At 40.1% G+C, this 17,312-nt stretch overlaps 2 protein-coding genes across 4 annotated transcripts; one reads left to right on the top strand and one right to left on the bottom strand.

Annotated features, from left to right (window-relative positions):
• Window positions 1–14: 14 nt before the first annotated feature.
• Window positions 15–8,667, bottom strand: LOC146654675 (delta(3,5)-Delta(2,4)-dienoyl-CoA isomerase, mitochondrial-like). Its single transcript, XM_085379709.1, has 10 exons — window positions 8,371–8,667; window positions 3,753–3,921; window positions 3,043–3,131; window positions 2,831–2,955; window positions 2,168–2,216; window positions 1,415–1,479; window positions 1,111–1,181; window positions 923–994; window positions 686–836; window positions 15–425 (listed from the first exon to the last, which is right to left on the bottom strand). Exons 1-10 carry the CDS (start codon window positions 8,507–8,509, stop codon window positions 321–323), a joined length of 1,035 nt encoding a protein of 344 aa, XP_085235835.1. The 5' UTR covers window positions 8,510–8,667; the 3' UTR covers window positions 15–320.
• ech1 (enoyl CoA hydratase 1, peroxisomal) lies at window positions 8,556–15,501 on the top strand. Of its 3 annotated transcripts, XM_085379711.1 has the most exons (11): window positions 8,558–8,709; window positions 8,804–8,880; window positions 11,616–11,784; window positions 12,406–12,494; window positions 12,577–12,701; window positions 13,316–13,364; window positions 14,053–14,117; window positions 14,351–14,421; window positions 14,538–14,609; window positions 14,696–14,846; window positions 15,107–15,501. In XM_085379711.1, exons 2-11 carry the CDS (start codon window positions 8,844–8,846, stop codon window positions 15,209–15,211), a joined length of 933 nt encoding a protein of 310 aa, XP_085235837.1. In that variant the 5' UTR covers window positions 8,558–8,709; window positions 8,804–8,843; the 3' UTR covers window positions 15,212–15,501. The 3 variants fall into 3 exon arrangements, with proteins under 3 accessions (XP_085235838.1, XP_085235837.1, XP_085235836.1); XM_085379712.1 differs by lacking the exon at window positions 8,804–8,880 and having other exon boundaries at window positions 8,556–8,709; XM_085379710.1 differs by having other exon boundaries at window positions 8,593–8,880.
• Window positions 15,502–17,312: the final 1,811 nt, after the last annotated feature.

Here is a 17,312-nt window from a genome sequence, read left to right as displayed (position 1 = left end):
CTGAATATTTGAAATCACTTTCACACGAGTCTCTTTAATGAGGAAACATTCAGGAGATCGTTTACAGATGAACAAAATGTTTCTCCGCTCAGTCAGTTAAGATTTGCCTTAGTTAAATATTATCCATATCTGATATTAGAGCAGGAGAAATATGAACCTGAATGAATTATTAAACACATAATGACATTAACATACTGTCTAGTGTGGATACAGATATCAAGATAGTAAATGTAATTTTGATTTATAAAATTGCTGTAAGAAAGGCCGGAGTGGAGGAGGAAAGAGGCACTTTCTGTATCTGAGCTTTGCCTCACTGGTGTTCAGAGTTTAGAGTATGTCTTAGTTTTGGGACTCTTCTTCTCGAGGGCTGCCTGAGCTGATTTCATCAGATCTTCAGTCTGAAGCATGCTCATGTTCCACGTGGCCTGGAGAAGGAGAAATTATGAATTTAAGTCAGTACTTTAAAAAGGGAACTTTATAAGTTCATATGCATTTAAGTGAGCATGCCACATCCCCTTTATGCTATCAAGTGTCATATAAAAGACACCAGGAAACTGAAATGGAGGGAATGAGGTAGCAATGCCAGATTCCTTCCGTAGAACTCTGAACACAAACCTTAAGAGTGACGTTGTGAAGCTGACAAAAATATGCACAGAAAACTTTGTCATATTATATTCATCCTTACAATGTAATCCAGTCCATCTGCTACGCTGTGGTTTCTGGCATAGATGAGGTTTATTTTGGTGCCCTGCACAGCAACTGGGCTGCGACCAGCAATCTCTCCAGCAATCTCCAGAGCTCCAGCCATCATCGCCTCCTTATCTGCAAACACTCGGCTGAAGAAGAAGGGAAGGGTTTCAAACTGTTAGAATGAATAAGTGCTTTTAATTTGGAAAAAGAGTGATGAGGGAACATTGTTTACCTGACCAGTCCGCTGCTCTTAGCTTCATCAGCATACATCTTTCTCGCTGTCAGAGCCAGTTCATTAACAAGACTGTTGAAAATAGAAATAGATTTTTTTTTAACCTACAAGCATTCAGTCACTTAACAGTATCATGTCATAAATTTCTTTGAAACTTGTCCCAATTGTAAATCATGCTGCTGGCTCACCTTTGGCTGCCGATGACCTTCGGGAGTCTCTGGAGTGTTCCAACATCTGCTGCAAGTCCAATATCAACCTCCTATGGAGCCAAAGCAGAGGGCATCATCAATGCTACATTTAGCAAACAGAATCTCAAGATCTAGTGTGTAATCTCTGCTCAAAACCTTGCTGTAGGATATGACAGGTCAAAGAGATCAAGATCTGTGAAATTGTTTAACACAAATCTTCATAAGTTGGTCTTAATTTAATCAGCTATCTATTCCATGCTTTCCCAGTTGTCCTCACCACAGTGATAAAATCAGATGATTATACCTTAACTTGGAACCAGGCGTCCTGGGTGCACAGGCGAATGTCACAGGCTGTAATCATGTCAACACCTGCCAGAGAAAACACCACCTACGGTTAACTCACCGAAGCTCCTTTCTCCACCAAACTCAATGCGTCAAACACCTCCACAACCAAGAAGCCTGTATCACAGCCTGTGGGTTTCCCTGGCTCCTGCTAGCATCATGTCCATGCAGTAAACTAACCAGTTATATATCAAAGCTTGAAAACATAGTATTTTCAAATGTCTTGTTGTCTTCTAGGGTCAAGTCGAAAGCAGCCATGGGGAAGAGGGGCATATGTATAGTTTCAGCCACCGCCTTCAGAACACAGCAAATCTCCTTGGGGAGATATTTCAATTCAAATTCATCCATACCACAAACACGTTGGACTGGTCCAGCTGAATGACTCAATTAGGAATTTTAGGGGATTTGAAGCTTTTCACACAGTGGCTACAGCTTCTTATATCTGCACACTTCTCAAAGCATCATCCTCCTAACTTCAAGTGTTAAAATGCATAAAACAAAGGCTTAAAAAACAAACGAACATTCATTTATTTCTTCTTGGCTGTAAATGCGTTTATTTCTGCTGTAAAGTTGGACATTTTAACACGAGACTCTTTGGGAATTCACTCCCTTTTGCAGCCAGACTCAAGCAGACATTCGAGGAACTTTAGTGTTTTTCTAACTCCTGTACCTTAAGATGATTCACTACAGCACTGTAATCTTTACAATGTCCTACCTGCTCCTACACAGGCTCCATGGATGGCCACCACAACAGGCTTCGGGCACTGCGAGAACACAATTCAAGAGGAAACGTACTTTAATGATAGTGAGGGAGAATTTGTAAGGAAGGGAAGCTTGGTGCACGCTGGGTCCTACTGCTCTTACACTACAGACATTAACAGTGTGACAGTGTATCTTGTATTAAGTTCTTACTGTTGTTTCATGCAGGTCACACAGATGAGCAATGCCAATGGAAAAAAATATAATTTCATTACAAAAACTGGAATTTTAAAGACAAAATAACCATAAAATAAATCCTATGTTTGTAACTTCTAATCTGTCCTAAGGCTTTCTTTGGCTGAAGTAAGATTTCCACCATTCATCATTTATCCAATTCATAGCCAGGGTTGGTGGGGGGATTAAGTCTATCCCAGCTGACCCATGGTAAAAACTGATGACTGAATTTTAAAAGATAGCAATACAACAGTGGACATGAATGCAAAATGAGCTTTCATGAACCCTAATATTGTTAATATAACTTATCTTGATTTAGAGAGGCAACATCTGAGCAAGAAGCACAGTTCAGGAACCTTCCTGATAAAATCTGATAATTCAGTCACACCTCATGTTTGTGACTGGTTCAGTCTTCTCACTCTTTACATTAATAATGCGCTCTGACCTTCTCTATGACGGAGAAGGTCTCTTGGAATTTCCTAATCTTTTTTTTTAACCCCCAGGAGATTCTGGCTGTGTCGTCTCCTTCTGGTTGAAGTACATTGTTCATCATGTCCATGAGATCGATACCTGCGCATTAACACAGATGAGATTTTACACACTGATTATACTCCACTGAGAGAAGAGAACAGAGGTTTTAATATTCTGTATACCCACCAGCTGTGAAGAGCTTCCCTGCTCCAGAAACTACCACTGCTCTGCACTCGGGGTCCTCAGAGAGCTCATTAAAGCAGGTCACCATCTCACTGGCAGAGAAACACAAGTTCAGATCAGTGTTCACCCAAATAATAATTTAGCTTTTAATTCCAGTGATTAGTTTGACTTTTTGAGCTCTTTTATGTCTGATAATTTAACACTTTTAGAGTTCCATGTATTAGCATTATATTTTTTATTCACACTAAATGATGCAATATTGATTCTCAACGATTCACGAAATAGTAATAGTCTGAATATTGTGTTCACTTGTTTGTAGGGAATGACTGTATTTATTTAAACTCTTGTATGTGCTTCTCTCCTGATCAGAGGACTGAATACGTTTGGGAGCTAGCCTACTTGCTGGTCTGTGCTGTTACACAACGAGGGTTGCAGGATGAATGAAAACAAAAACAAACTTATACAAGTGCTTTTCCCCCCCTCACACACTATACTCCCAGCATAAGTAAGAGAAGCCAGCTGAGGTAAATACATGCTGGGTATGATGAACCTTCTCTTTATTTTCACCAAGATAAATAAGGAATATGGACAATATGGACTTTCTAACTGAATATAAACTGTGAGACAGGTTCCAGCATCCAGGTATAATATATAGCATTTGTCATGCCTCTGACACTGTGTAAAATATGTATATATGTAATTCTGATTCCTGCCTCCAGAAAGCACTGTTCATGGCATTGCGTTTCTCAGGCCGGTGAAGTTCAACATGCGTGATGGACTCTGTAGGACGACTGATGGCCAGGGTTGTGTACGGAGGGGTGGCACCACCTGAAGATGACATGGCTCTGGCCACAGTTTGACTAGGAAACCGCAACCCCTTATCTAAGAAGAAAAAACAGAACAACATTAGACTGTGGCCGAGAAGCAAGAGTCGTGAAAGCTACAAGGCTACAATGGACTATTCATAGGCCTTTTCTCATCTTTACCATTTTGTATCTTACTTACATTCAAGGCCTCAACTCACCTGTACACCTCAGTATTGGTTCAGTCTACAGTGTTCTCAAGCCAGTATTATAGAACAGAGACACACACCGAATAAACAACAAATAAACAAAACAAGGGTATGCACAACATTGTCATCAGTGCCACAATTCCACAACTGACTGAAGTTGGCATGGATGTCCAGCCTTGGATGTCAATGAGATGACCACTGGTGATCTGAGTCGACATAGTGACACCCTGTGACTGTTTCAGCACAACAATGTCTGCACAGTCCAGCCAAGCATTTAGTCCCAGTACACCTCGCTGTGAAAATGTCTGGGACATGCTAAGTCGATGTGTTCAACACAAGCAGCCACAGTGACCATTTCACAGCTGCAGGCTGCACTTGTCCAGGAATGGAGAGCAATCAGGGCACTTGATTAGTCCGTGTACAGACTTCAGAGGAGACCACAACTCATTATTTGTAGATATGGTAAATGGACTGGTTTTATATAGCACTTTTCTACTCTGAGCACTGATTTGAACATTCTTCTTCTTCTTCTATGTAAGTGCTTTCTTTGCACACATTCATACCTTGACAGACACATCAAAGATCAACCTGGGCTTAGTATCTTGCCCAAGAATATTTTGGTATATATTCTGAGTGTGTCCATCCCTGTATGACCACAGTGTACCCATCCATGTTGCATGTTTCCAGCGCCTTGCTGAATCTGTGACATGAAGAATTAAGGTAGTTCTGAAGGCAAAAGGGGTCCAACCTGCACAAGGAACCTAATAAAGTGGCTGGTGAGTGTAAATAAAGGAAAAAGTAAATATATGATAAACAAAATTAAAACAAATATCTAATGGAGTCATAAATCACCACAACTCTAATTTAATCACTAAAATAGTAATTTTGTTTAAGAAAGTGAGCAGTCCACCACTATTGATCCATGTTTTTCCACAGTTAGTCTTTTCCCCTCACTTCTAACTCCTCAAATGCAGCTTTTGTTTGAAGAAAAAAAAAGAAAAAGCATATTTATACGCAATTAAACTATATGCAGCTAAATGGACTACTCTCCACCGCTCATTCTTGCTGCTTGTCAGGTTGTGTTGAGTGGAAACACCCCTGTACTTTAATTGCAGGGTGGTGTCTGTCGGTATAAGGCCACACAGGCTTCATTTCCCCATTCATACAAAATACAGATGAAGTTACTGGAAACAGAGGAATAAGTAGCCGGGAGGAGACAATTATAAATAAAATAAGAACAGGTCATTGCTTTTTGAATGGCACACTTTTTAAGATAGTTAAACATCTAACTGTAGTTGGTGTAATGCTATGGAAATGACAGAACAAAGAAGTATATCAATCAAAGAAGACTCTGCGTCGGTCTTCTAAACAGCCGTTCACTGACAAATAAGGGGCCTCTCATCCAAGAGCTCCTATCTGACTGTAAGTTTGACTTTTTCTGTTTAACTGAAACCTGGCAACAACCTGATGACTTTTCTCAACTGAATGAATCCACTCCTCCGGGGTTTGTTTACTTTTCGAAGCCTTGCTGCTCAGATCGTGGGGTTGGTCCCGCGATCATTTTTCGCCAGCACTTGAAAGTCCTGCCAGTTAATTTTGATCGATTTAGTTCTCTAGAGTGACTTTTAAGTGAGCTGACTGGACCTATTCCCACCATCATAGCTACTGTATACTGCCCCCCCCAAACCTAACCTCAGTGACTTTGCGAACCTACTAACCCACCTTTCATCTCTCTCCCCAAATGTTACTTTGATAGGAGATGTCAACATTCATATCGAAAATAATAACCTTCTGCTCACCAGAGACATTTCCTCCTGTCTCAAGGGCTTTGAATTCAAACAGTTTGTCAACTTTCCCACTCACTCTAAAGGACACACCTTGGACTTGGTCTGCTGTTCTGGTCTTACTCCCTCGAATCTTTCTGCTGCTGAAATCCCCATAACTGACCACTTCCTCCTTTCATTTAACCTCACTCTCTGTTGCGCTTCTACCAAGCCAACCCGCCTAATTTCGTTCTGCAACATCAAGAACATTGATATGGACATTCTCGTTACCAGATTGGACAATATTCCCAATCCTGTCTTCTATTCTACCCCCGATGATCTGTTGTTATATAATAATAATTGTTTACTCATTGTCCTTGATTCTCTGGCTCCTGTAAAAACTCACTGTTTCCTTCGCTCGCTCTGCTGCCTAGTTTACCTCTGACCTCCGAGTTTTGAAGGCCAAAGCTCGGCAGCTAGAGCGTAGTTATAAGAAATCTGCTTTAACTGTTGACGCAGAAATCTATAAATATCATGTACTCCAATATAAAGACTCCATCAATCAGGCCAAACAAAGCTTCTACTCTGGTATTATCACTTCTTGTGAGAGTAGCTCCAGGACTATGTTTTCACTTCTCAAAAAACTTCTTCAGCCCCCCAACGCTTTACCACCACACTTCTATTCTTCTGAAATCTGTAACTCCTTGATGCTGTTCTTCACTACAAAAATGAATAACATTCATCCGGCAACTCAGTTCAAATGCTGTGTCTACCCCCTCTCCAGAACCTTTTCTCCATTTTCAGCCCCTTTCCACCTTTGATCTTCCTGATTTATCTGATATTTCTGAGTTTATATGTAAATCAAAGCCCGCCACATGTCATCTCTAGGAGAGGGCGATGGTTTTACAAAATCCAAAGGAAAAATAGGAGAAATGAGAAGCACAGGAAGGAACAGGGGAGAGGAGACAGTTATATCTCGACTTAGATTTGGACACACAGGTTTGAATAGCGCATTGTTTTTAATAGGAAAACACAGTACAGGGGAGTGTGACTGCAACAGAGAACAGGAAACAACAGAACAAGTTTTATTGCATTGTTAGAAATATGATGCAGAGAGAAGACAATTAATCAAAAAGCTTGGCTACATGAAAGTGGACTTGGTTGATTTATTTCGTAAGAACTTGAGAAGTGAATGTTATCAGGCCATATTTTGGTTTTTTAAGGCAGACTAGTTTGCTTGGGAAGCTTTGAATGGATTTTTATTTTTGACATTTCGGTCCACACTCCACACCAGTAGGTGGCGGTAATGCAACATTTTGTTGTTTGTCAACCACCAATAAATAATCTGAAGAAGAAAAAGAATCAGAATAAGAGAAGCTTTCCCAATTTATTGCTCAATTTGTGAGTGAGGTATTAGACACTAATGTACTGTAACTGTACTTTTCAGGCTGTACAGTTACAGAGTGGCCGTGTATTTATTTTCTGCCGTTTTGGAGAGGGCGGCTGCCCTTCTACCGGCAGGGATTTAATTGCTGCCCACTGTAGCCTGTTCGGCGGGCAGTGTTGATCGTTTCGGTCCAGTCAAGCTGAGGGAAACGTCTGCAGCAGCCGCCGTTTGGCCCCGTCCTTTAAGGAACTGCTGTCTTGTACCGTCTACAGTTTTGTGACACTGTTTATATTTGGTTTGACCACGTAGCCAGACTCTGGGGATCCTTTACGTTTCTGGTGTTTGTTTACAGTGACATTTGTACCTGCACATTTGATTTGTACCATTCGTCAGAGAGAGCGTCATTCCTTTTTGGAGTGCGCTGGGATCAAATATCGTCTGTGTTTTTATTATGTTGGGAGTACATTTTGTAGTTTCACTGTGAGCAATGCGTCTGATGTTAAGTGCCCTATTACCTATGACTTTTTTTTTTTAATGCAGTGAATTGAGGATACTCAGTATCTGTGGGACCTTCGGTTGTGGGTCGTTTTCCACACTACTTTTGTTGTACGGCACCTGGGGTGTAGAGTTGGTTTGCACGTGTGATTTTCTTCTCTCATGGTCCTTAGCTACTGGCAAGTCCAGTTCAATGTATGGTGGTTTTATTTAATTTAGGATAGTATTACAGGATAGGACATGCCACAGTCAACTTTTATTGTGCTCTGTTCTTTTTTTAAGTTTTTTTATTTTAACAAATGCAGTTAATAAAGGTATCTTAATATTAGGACCAGCCTGCCTCAGTCGTGTATTCTCGAAGCTGTGTAATGTTTTCTGGTTGGTTTTTGAAAAGACTCTTTATATTTCATAGGGGTGAAATTAAAGAACACAAAGTGAGCCCTGCACCTTACGAAACACTGAAGCTGCAGTGACGACCTTTCACCCACTTATCTTTATAAAAGGTTTTGTTTCCAATTTTTGACTCCAGAACTTCAACACACGGCTCCGCGCTAAAACAGCGACAAACATTCAAAACATGCAGTGTATTTTCACACGATTTGATACGTTTTACTACTACTTAACACAACATCTAAAGTAAAATAATAAAATATAAACAAATTATAGACACTTACATCTAGTGACAGCTGACCTGAAAACCATCGCTAACATCGCCTTTTGAACCCTGCAGAGTCCAGACTGTTTAGTGAACACGGTCAAGTGAACCGTCATTTGTGATCTGCAGTGAAGCCAGCCGCCTCTTATCTGACGCATAAGTTTTCTTTCGCTTCTACACTAGGCTTTACGGCAGCGCCAGTGCTAACTTAGCTAGGGAATGTTCGAATTGTTTATAGTTCACATAGTGACGTCACGGGTTCATTTAATGAGCTGTGCGTTAACATTTGTTAAGTAAAGCCACGCTGTATGTCTGCTGTTTGTGCGAAGGATAACCGGTGAACTACCGATTAACTCACGTAAGATCCCTGCTGATAACTACTTAGCTTTAGCAAAGCTAACTGGCTAATGTCCAGAGGGCCAGGTGAAGTGAATGATTGTTTCTGTATGCAGCCTCGCTAAACGGTCTGGACTCTGCACCGTTCAAAGGGCGATGTTGGCAGTGGTTTTCAGGTCAGCTGTCACCAAATGTAAGTGTCGGTGATTTGTTTGTATTTTTTTATTATTATTTTAACTTTGTTGTTAATTAGTAGGGAAACCCATCAAAGCGTGTGAAAATACACCGGATGTTCTGAATGTTTGTCGCTGTTTTAGCTCGGAGCCGTGTGTCGATGCACAAAACCTTTTATAGGGATAAGTGGGTGAAAGCTCGTCAGTGCAGCTTCAGTGGTTTGTAAGATCGCGGTCAAGTGACGGTCAAGCCGTCATTTGTGAGCCGCGGTGAAGCAGCCACCTCTTTTCCGCCGCCTAAATTTTCTTGCACTTTTGCACTAGGCTTTACTGCAGTAGTGATGGGTCGGTCGCGAACGAAATGGCTCTTAGAGCCGATTCTTTGACGTGAACGACGCGAGCCGGTGCCTTATCGCGAGCCATGGGGGTTTTTTTTTCTTTCTCTCACCCTCTCTCTCTCTCGCACTTTTTTTTCCCGCTTCACTCAGCATGCGAGCCTTGTGCTTTACGCTGGGCAGAGGAGGGAGGGGCGGTAGTTACATTCAGTAGCACAGGAACAGAGCGGGAGGGAGAGACAGAGAAAGAGCCAGGGACAACAACCTCACATTAGAAAGGTATAGTAATCATCCACAACTATTTTCAGTTGCAGATGATAAAGGATTCAGAAAGTTAGTCATGCAGGCCCATATGACAGAGAATATGAATGTTCTTTTTGTTTTCATATTATAATTTATATTTAATTGTGTTGTGGTTTGCAGTGTTTTGTGTTGTTTCACTTTAAATTTGTAAAAGGAAAAAGCTGAAAATTTAAATAGTTAAAAGTTGAAATGTGAATAGTTGATTTTTGTATTATATGATTTATTTATTACATTTTATGTGGAGTGAATAAATAAAAGTATATTTACGGTGGCCCCTACAGACAAAGCACATACAAACTTCAAATCATGTACGAACTCCGAAGCACGTAAAAACTCCAAAACACGTAAAAACACGTAAAAACTCAGAAGCACATAAAAACTCAAAACACGTATAAAATACAACCGAAGTGCTCCAGGATGCTAGGGGCAGTGTTGAGCTTTTGTTACCTAGTGGCTACACAAGCCAGCAAGTACCAATGACCGGATTTGGTGTGTGGTAGTAACAGGTAAATGAACTTTTTTTTTTTTTTTTTTTTAATTATTTGACTATATATGAATGCTTGTGTATAAATACACAAACAATACACACATGCTTTCAATTGTGTAATTTAAGTGATCTGGGTAGCTCTGTTTTGGAAGTTCAGTTCATGCTAGAAATGTGTTTTGGAGTTTGTACGTGTTTTGTCTCTAGAGGCCACCGCATATATTTCTATATAAATAAAACCACTTTTTTTTTTACATTGGTAATTCCTTTTGTGCATAATTTTATATTATTGTTAATAATAAATTAATTGAAGCAACAAAACAACCTGAAGAGCCGGTTTGGAACCGAAAGAGCCGGTTCTCTAAAAAGAGCCGGAAATCCCATCACTATACTGCAGCGCCCTTTCACCTTCATTGCTAATCGCAAACTCGCGCACACATACGAACAGATTTCATTTAGACAGTCTGATTGCATCATATTCAAAAATTCATTAAAAATCATCCTTGAAAGTTCACGTGAAACTTTCGACGCATTCTTTCTCTCGTCCAACGACTCAAACTACGTCTGGAAGTTTCATCTCTATCGTCTGCATATTCCACAAAAATGAAGGGAGGGAATTATGCTCTAGTTCAACACAATTACTCAAATATTGCATCATCTTTCCATCTGAGCATAACTGTTCTTTGCGATCAGCAATGAAGGAGAATAAGCGCTGCCGTAAAGTCCAGAGTAGAAGCGCAAGAAAATGTGTACTTTATACAGGTTATAGTAGTGATTTTAATTTGTCATAAATGTTGATTTTCTGCTCCATGTATTTTATATAGTTTAATAGTGTATAAATATGTTTTTTCTTTTTTCTTCAAACAATATCTGCATTTGAGTAGCTAGAAGTGAGAAAAGGGAGTTGACTGTGGAAAAACATGAATAAATAGTGGTGGACTGATCACTTGCTTAAACGAAATTACTATTTTAGCGGTTAAATTGACAGAGTTGCGGTGATTAATGACCCCATTATATATTTGTTTTAATTTTGTTAATCATATCTTGACTTTTTTCTTTATTTATACTCACCAGCTACTTTATTAGGTTCCTAGTGTAGGTTGGACTCCTTTTTACCTTCAGAACTACCTTAATTCTTCATGTCACAGATTCACCAAGGTACTGGAAACATGTGACATGGCTTGTTATCCTGCTGTACACAGCCATCACAGGATGGGTACACTGTGGTGATAAAGGGATGGACATGGTCAGCAACAACACTCAGATAGACGTAGTATTCAGAAGATGCTTAGTGAAACCACTGCTGCGAGGCAACATGTTCTTTGCACCAAGATCAGAATCGAGACTCAGGCCAGACAATATTTATTTTTTCTTCTATTGTCCAGTTGTTATAGGTCTGTGCTAGTTGTATCCTCTTCCTTCCTTTCTATTGCAATTACTGTAAAACTGTACCACTTTATTGTAAAACTGAACCAATACTGAGGTGTACAGGTGAGTTGAGGCCTTGAATGTAAGTAAGATACAAAATGGTAAAGATGAGAAAAGGCCTATGAATAGTCCATTGTAGCCTTGTAGCTTTCACGACTCTTGCTTCTCGGCCACAGTCTAATGTTGCTCTGTTTTTTCTTCTTAGATAAGGGGTTGCGGTTGCCTAGTCAAACTGTGGCTAGAGCCATGTCATCTTCAGGTGGTGCCACCCCTCCGTACACAACCCTGGCCATCAGTCGTCCTACAGAGTCCATCACGCATGTTGAACTTCACCGGCCTGAGAAACGCAATGCCATGAACAGTGCTTTCTGGAGGCAGGAATCAGAATTACATATATACATATTTTACACAGTGTCAGAGGCATGACAAATGCTATATATTATACCTGGATGCTGGAACCTGTCTCACAGTTTATATTCAGTTAGAAAGTCCATATTGTCCATATTCCTTATTTATCTTGGTGAAAATAAAGAGAAGGTTCATCATACCCAGCATGTATTTACCTCAGCTGGCTTCTCTTACTTATGCTGGGAGTATAGTGTGTGAGGGGGGGAAAAGCACTTGTATAAGTTTGTTTTTGTTTTCATTCATCCTGCAACCCTCGTTGTGTAACAGCACAGACCAGCAAGTAGGCTAGCTCCCAAACGTATTCAGTCCTCTGATCAGGAGAGAAGCACATACAAGAGTTTAAATAAATACAGTCATTCCCTACAAACAAGTGAACACAATATTCAGACTATTACTATTTCGTGAATCGTTGAGAATCAATATTGCATCATTTAGTGTGAATAAAAAATATAATGCTAATACATGGAACTCTAAAAGTGTTAAATTATCAGACATAAAAGAGCTCAAAAAGTCAAACTAATCACTGGAATTAAAAGCTAAATTATTATTTGGGTGAACACTGATCTGAACTTGTGTTTCTCTGCCAGTGAGATGGTGACCTGCTTTAATGAGCTCTCTGAGGACCCCGAGTGCAGAGCAGTGGTAGTTTCTGGAGCAGGGAAGCTCTTCACAGCTGGTGGGTATACAGAATATTAAAACCTCTGTTCTCTTCTCTCAGTGGAGTATAATCAGTGTGTCTCATCTGTGTTAATGCGCAGGTATCGATCTCATGGACATGATGAACAATGTACTTCAACCAGAAGGAGACGACACAGCCAGAATCTCCTGGGGGTTAAAAAAAAAGATTAGGAAATTCCAAGAGACCTTCTCCGTCATAGAGAAGGTCAGAGCGCATTATTAATGTAAAGAGTGAGAAGACTGAACCAGTCACAAACATGAGGTGTGACTGAATTATCAGATTTTATCAGGAAGGTTCCTGAACTGTGCTTCTTGCTCAGATGTTGCCTCTCTAAATCAAGATAAGTTATATTAACAATATTAGGGTTCATGAAAGCTCATTTTGCATTCATGTCCACTGTTGTATTGCTATCTTTTAAAATTCAGTCATCAGTTTTTACCATGGGTCAGCTGGGATAGACTTAATCCCCCCACCAACCCTGGCTATGAATTGGATAAATGATGAATGGTGGAAATCTTACTTCAGCCAAAGAAAGCCTTAGGACAGATTAGAAGTTACAAACATAGGATTTATTTTATGGTTATTTTGTCTTTAAAATTCCAGTTTTTGTAATGAAATTATATTTTTTTCCATTGGCATTGCTCATCTGTGTGACCTGCATGAAACAACAGTAAGAACTCAATACAAGATACACTGTCACACTGTTAATGTCTGTAGTGTAAGAGCAGTAGGACCCAGCGTGCACCAAGCTTCCCTTCCTTACAAATTCTCCCTCACTATCATTAAAGTACGTTTCCTCTTGAATTGTGTTCTCGCAGTGCCCGAAGCCTGTTGTGGTGGCCATCCATGGAGCCTGTGTAGGAGCAGGTAGGACATTGTAAAGATTACAGTGCTGTAGTGAATCATCTTAAGGTACAGGAGTTAGAAAAACACTAAAGTTCCTCGAATGTCTGCTTGAGTCTGGCTGCAAAAGGGAGTGAATTCCCAAAGAGTCTCGTGTTAAAATGTCCAACTTTACAGCAGAAATAAACGCATTTACAGCCAAGAAGAAATAAATGAATGTTCGTTTGTTTTTTAAGCCTTTGTTTTATGCATTTTAACACTTGAAGTTAGGAGGATGATGCTTTGAGAAGTGTGCAGATATAAGAAGCTGTAGCCACTGTGTGAAAAGCTTCAAATCCCCTAAAATTCCTAATTGAGTCATTCAGCTGGACCAGTCCAACATGTTTGTGGTATGGATGAATTTGAATTGAAATATCTCCCCAAGGAGATTTGCTGTGTTCTGAAGGCGGTGGCTGAAACTATACATATGCCCCTCTTCCCCATGGCTGCTTTCGACTTGACCCTAGAAGACAACAAGACATTTGAAAATACTATGTTTTCAAGCTTTGATATATAACTGGTTAGTTTACTGCATGGACATGATGCTAGCAGGAGCCAGGGAAACCCACAGGCTGTGATACAGGCTTCTTGGTTGTGGAGGTGTTTGACGCATTGAGTTTGGTGGAGAAAGGAGCTTCGGTGAGTTAACCGTAGGTGGTGTTTTCTCTGGCAGGTGTTGACATGATTACAGCCTGTGACATTCGCCTGTGCACCCAGGACGCCTGGTTCCAAGTTAAGGTATAATCATCTGATTTTATCACTGTGGTGAGGACAATTGGGAAAGCATGGAATAGATAGCTGATTCAATTAAGACCAACTTATGAAGATTTGTGTTAAACAATTTCACAGATCTTGATCTCTTTGACCTGTCATATCCTACAGCAAGGTTTTGAGCAGAGATTACACACTAGATCTTGAGATTCTGTTTGCTAAATGTAGCATTGATGATGCCCTCTGCTTTGGCTCCATAGGAGGTTGATATTGGACTTGCAGCAGATGTTGGAACACTCCAGAGACTCCCGAAGGTCATCGGCAGCCAAAGGTGAGCCAGCAGCATGATTTACAATTGGGACAAGTTTCAAAGAAATTTATGACATGACACTGTTAAGTGACTGAATGCTTGTAGGTTAAAAAAAAATCTATTTCTATTTTCAACAGTCTTGTTAATGAACTGGCTCTGACAGCGAGAAAGATGTATGCTGATGAAGCTAAGAGCAGCGGACTGGTCAGGTAAACAATGTTCCCTCATCACTCTTTTTCCAAATTAAAAGCACTTATTCATTCTAACAGTTTGAAACCCTTCCCTTCTTCTTCAGCCGAGTGTTTGCAGATAAGGAGGCGATGATGGCTGGAGCTCTGGAGATTGCTGGAGAGATTGCTGGTCGCAGCCCAGTTGCTGTGCAGGGCACCAAAATAAACCTCATCTATGCCAGAAACCACAGCGTAGCAGATGGACTGGATTACATTGTAAGGATGAATATAATATGACAAAGTTTTCTGTGCATATTTTTGTCAGCTTCACAACGTCACTCTTAAGGTTTGTGTTCAGAGTTCTACGGAAGGAATCTGGCATTGCTACCTCATTCCCTCCATTTCAGTTTCCTGGTGTCCTTTATATGACCCTTGATAGCATAAAGGGGATGTGGCATGCTCACTTAAATGCATATGAACTTATAAAGTTCCCTTTTTAAAGTACTGACTTAAATTCATAATTTCTCCTTCTCCAGGCCACGTGGAACATGAGCATGCTTCAGACTGAAGATCTGATGAAATCAGCTCAGGCAGCCCTCGAGAAGAAGAGTCCCAAAACTAAGACATACTCTAAACTCTGAACACCAGTGAGGCAAAGCTCAGATACAGAAAGTGCCTCTTTCCTCCTCCACTCCGGCCTTTCTTACAGCAATTTTATAAATCAAAATTACATTTACTAGCTTGATATCTGTATCCACACTAGACAGTATTTTAATGTCATTATGTGTTTAATAATTCATTCAGGTTCATATTTCTCCTGCTCTAATATTTAACTAAGGCAAATCTTAACTGACTGAGCGGAGAAACATTTTGTTCATCTGTAAATGACCTTCTGAATGTTTCCTCATTAAAGACACTTGTGTGAAAGTGATTTTAAATTTCCAGTCTTGGTAGAATAAAGAGGGCACATCAGAGGAGATTTAGGAGGAACAACTGCTCAGCTCTTTCTAACGTGCTGCAGTTGAGTCTGTTGTAATGCACTGCTTACCAGTGTGGTATCAAGGCTGTTCTGTAGCACAGCGGTCTCCAACCTTTTTTGTGCCACGGACAATATTTTCACGGACCGGCCTTTAAAGTGTCGCAGATAAATACAACAAAATAAAACTAGTACCGGTACCGAAAAAAATACGATTTATTCATAACACACGTGAAAAGACCCAGGAAAACAGAGTTAACGATCAAAACGATAACAAAATAACGCTGAAAACCGATTAAAAACCCTGAAAACCATACATTTCACACCTGAGGCTCAACTCTCCTGGCCCAGTACCAAACGACTCACGGACCGGTACCGGTCCGAGGCCCGGGGGTTGGGGACCGCTGCTGTAACAGACAAACAGGCACTGCGAGGAGTGGTGAGAACAGCAGAAAAGAAAAACATGGCAAAACGAAAACTGGAGGATACTCAAGCAAGCACAAAACATCATCAGTGATGGTGTCACAATAGAATCTTACAAGAAAGAATCAAAAATTGTATTCCATTGTGTTTTATTAGCTCCGGTGAAAAACAAGTTAACAATGCAACATATGCGGGACTTTTCGTGGCTGTTTTGATATCGCTCTCTCTCTTTTAACCAATCAAATTTCGCTGTGGTAGAAGCTTTAAACTCGGTATGACCCAGGTTGATAGAGGGTGCCCAGTCTGGATCGCATTCCAGCATTTTATAGGCTGGTTTTCCTACAAAACACAACAAATATTAGCCTGCAAAGCCACAGTGAACAAAGCAGCATAGCGCAACGAATTCAATTCAAATCAATATAACACTTATTTGTAACCTACATCAACAATTATGTTATGATAAATTATGTAATAACTACAACAGAAGACTTACCTTTGTGGAAATGCTTGGAGCAGACTAACATGTGAGCTGGAGTGTTCTGGGACTTTATATTTGGTCTTCGAATGGCTGCAATCCAGGCCATTCGTCGGCTCTTTGTTACTTCGGAAACATGGCTTGAACAATTTCTCTTCCACGACGTAATCCGATAAAAATCGATATTTTTACCCGTTGGCTTCCCTCTCTCAAGAGGGGTGCCGTTTGTAAAGTGAAAACATGCTGAAATTAACGGCAACATTTTTCCACATTTAGCTCAGAACCTTACAAAAACATGTTTTTTGGAGTCATTTTTTACAGCATTTAGTAAAATATTTTTACGCAATTTTAAATATTAAATCTAAATGTTAAATTTTAATATTAAGTGTTAAATCTAAATATTATATTTAAATCTAAATGTTAAATGTTAAATCTAAATGTTACAGGACAAATTTATTGTACGGATCAACGGAAATACCAAAATAAAAGCTTCACGAAAACCTCCGTTGCAAAAGTGTGCCAGTAGTGGTCAGATTGTGTCTGCTCTACCCTGATGGTCACTTCTCAACGCCATAAGCGGCTTCACTTCTTGCCTAACAGCACGTCCAGCGATTTAGCTGAAAACATCGGAAGATCCGTTTTGTAGGCCATCCAAAGGTTCAGGAGTAGTGGACTCTCAGCAGCTGCAGTCTCCACTTCACAATCGCTGCAGCACATGTCCAGCTAAATAGCTGGACATGCTCGTTTACCATTTAGATTTAATGTTTAATATTTAGATTTAACATTTAAAATTGTGTTTTAAATATGTAAAGTTACAAATATTTTACTAAATGTTGTGAAAAAATGACTCGAAAAAACATGTTTTTGT

The sequence above is a fragment of the Rhamphochromis longiceps genome, linkage group LG14 (genome assembly GCF_057381845.1).
Source record: "Rhamphochromis longiceps isolate RC_006_pf linkage group LG14, R_longiceps_female_GT1.1, whole genome shotgun sequence".
In the NCBI taxonomy this organism is placed as follows: domain Eukaryota; kingdom Metazoa; phylum Chordata; class Actinopteri; order Cichliformes; family Cichlidae; genus Rhamphochromis; species Rhamphochromis longiceps.
This window is presented reverse-complemented; position numbering and strand designations above follow the sequence as displayed.

Excerpts from the sequence above, each read along its gene's own strand:
- LOC146654675 (XM_085379709.1), bottom strand. The coding sequence starts at position 8,509 with ATGCGTCAGATAAGAGGCGGCTGGCTTCACTGCAGATCACAAATGACG. Across the intron at positions 3,922-8,370 it reads CAGGTCAGCTGTCACTAGAT|ATAAGGGGTTGCGGTTTCCT; the intron begins GTAAGTGTCTAT and ends TTTTCTTCTTAG. Across the intron at positions 1,480-2,167 it reads TGGAGCCTGTGTAGGAGCAG|GTGTTGACATGATTACAGCC; the intron begins GTAGGACATTGT and ends TTTCTCTGGCAG.
- ech1 (XM_085379710.1), top strand. The coding sequence starts at position 8,784 with ATGATTGTTTCTGTATGCAGCCTCGCTAAACGGTCTGGACTCTGCACC. Across the intron at positions 14,422-14,537 it reads AAGGTCATCGGCAGCCAAAG|TCTTGTTAATGAACTGGCTC; the intron begins GTGAGCCAGCAG and ends TATTTTCAACAG. Across the intron at positions 14,847-15,106 it reads CAGATGGACTGGATTACATT|GCCACGTGGAACATGAGCAT; the intron begins GTAAGGATGAAT and ends CTCCTTCTCCAG.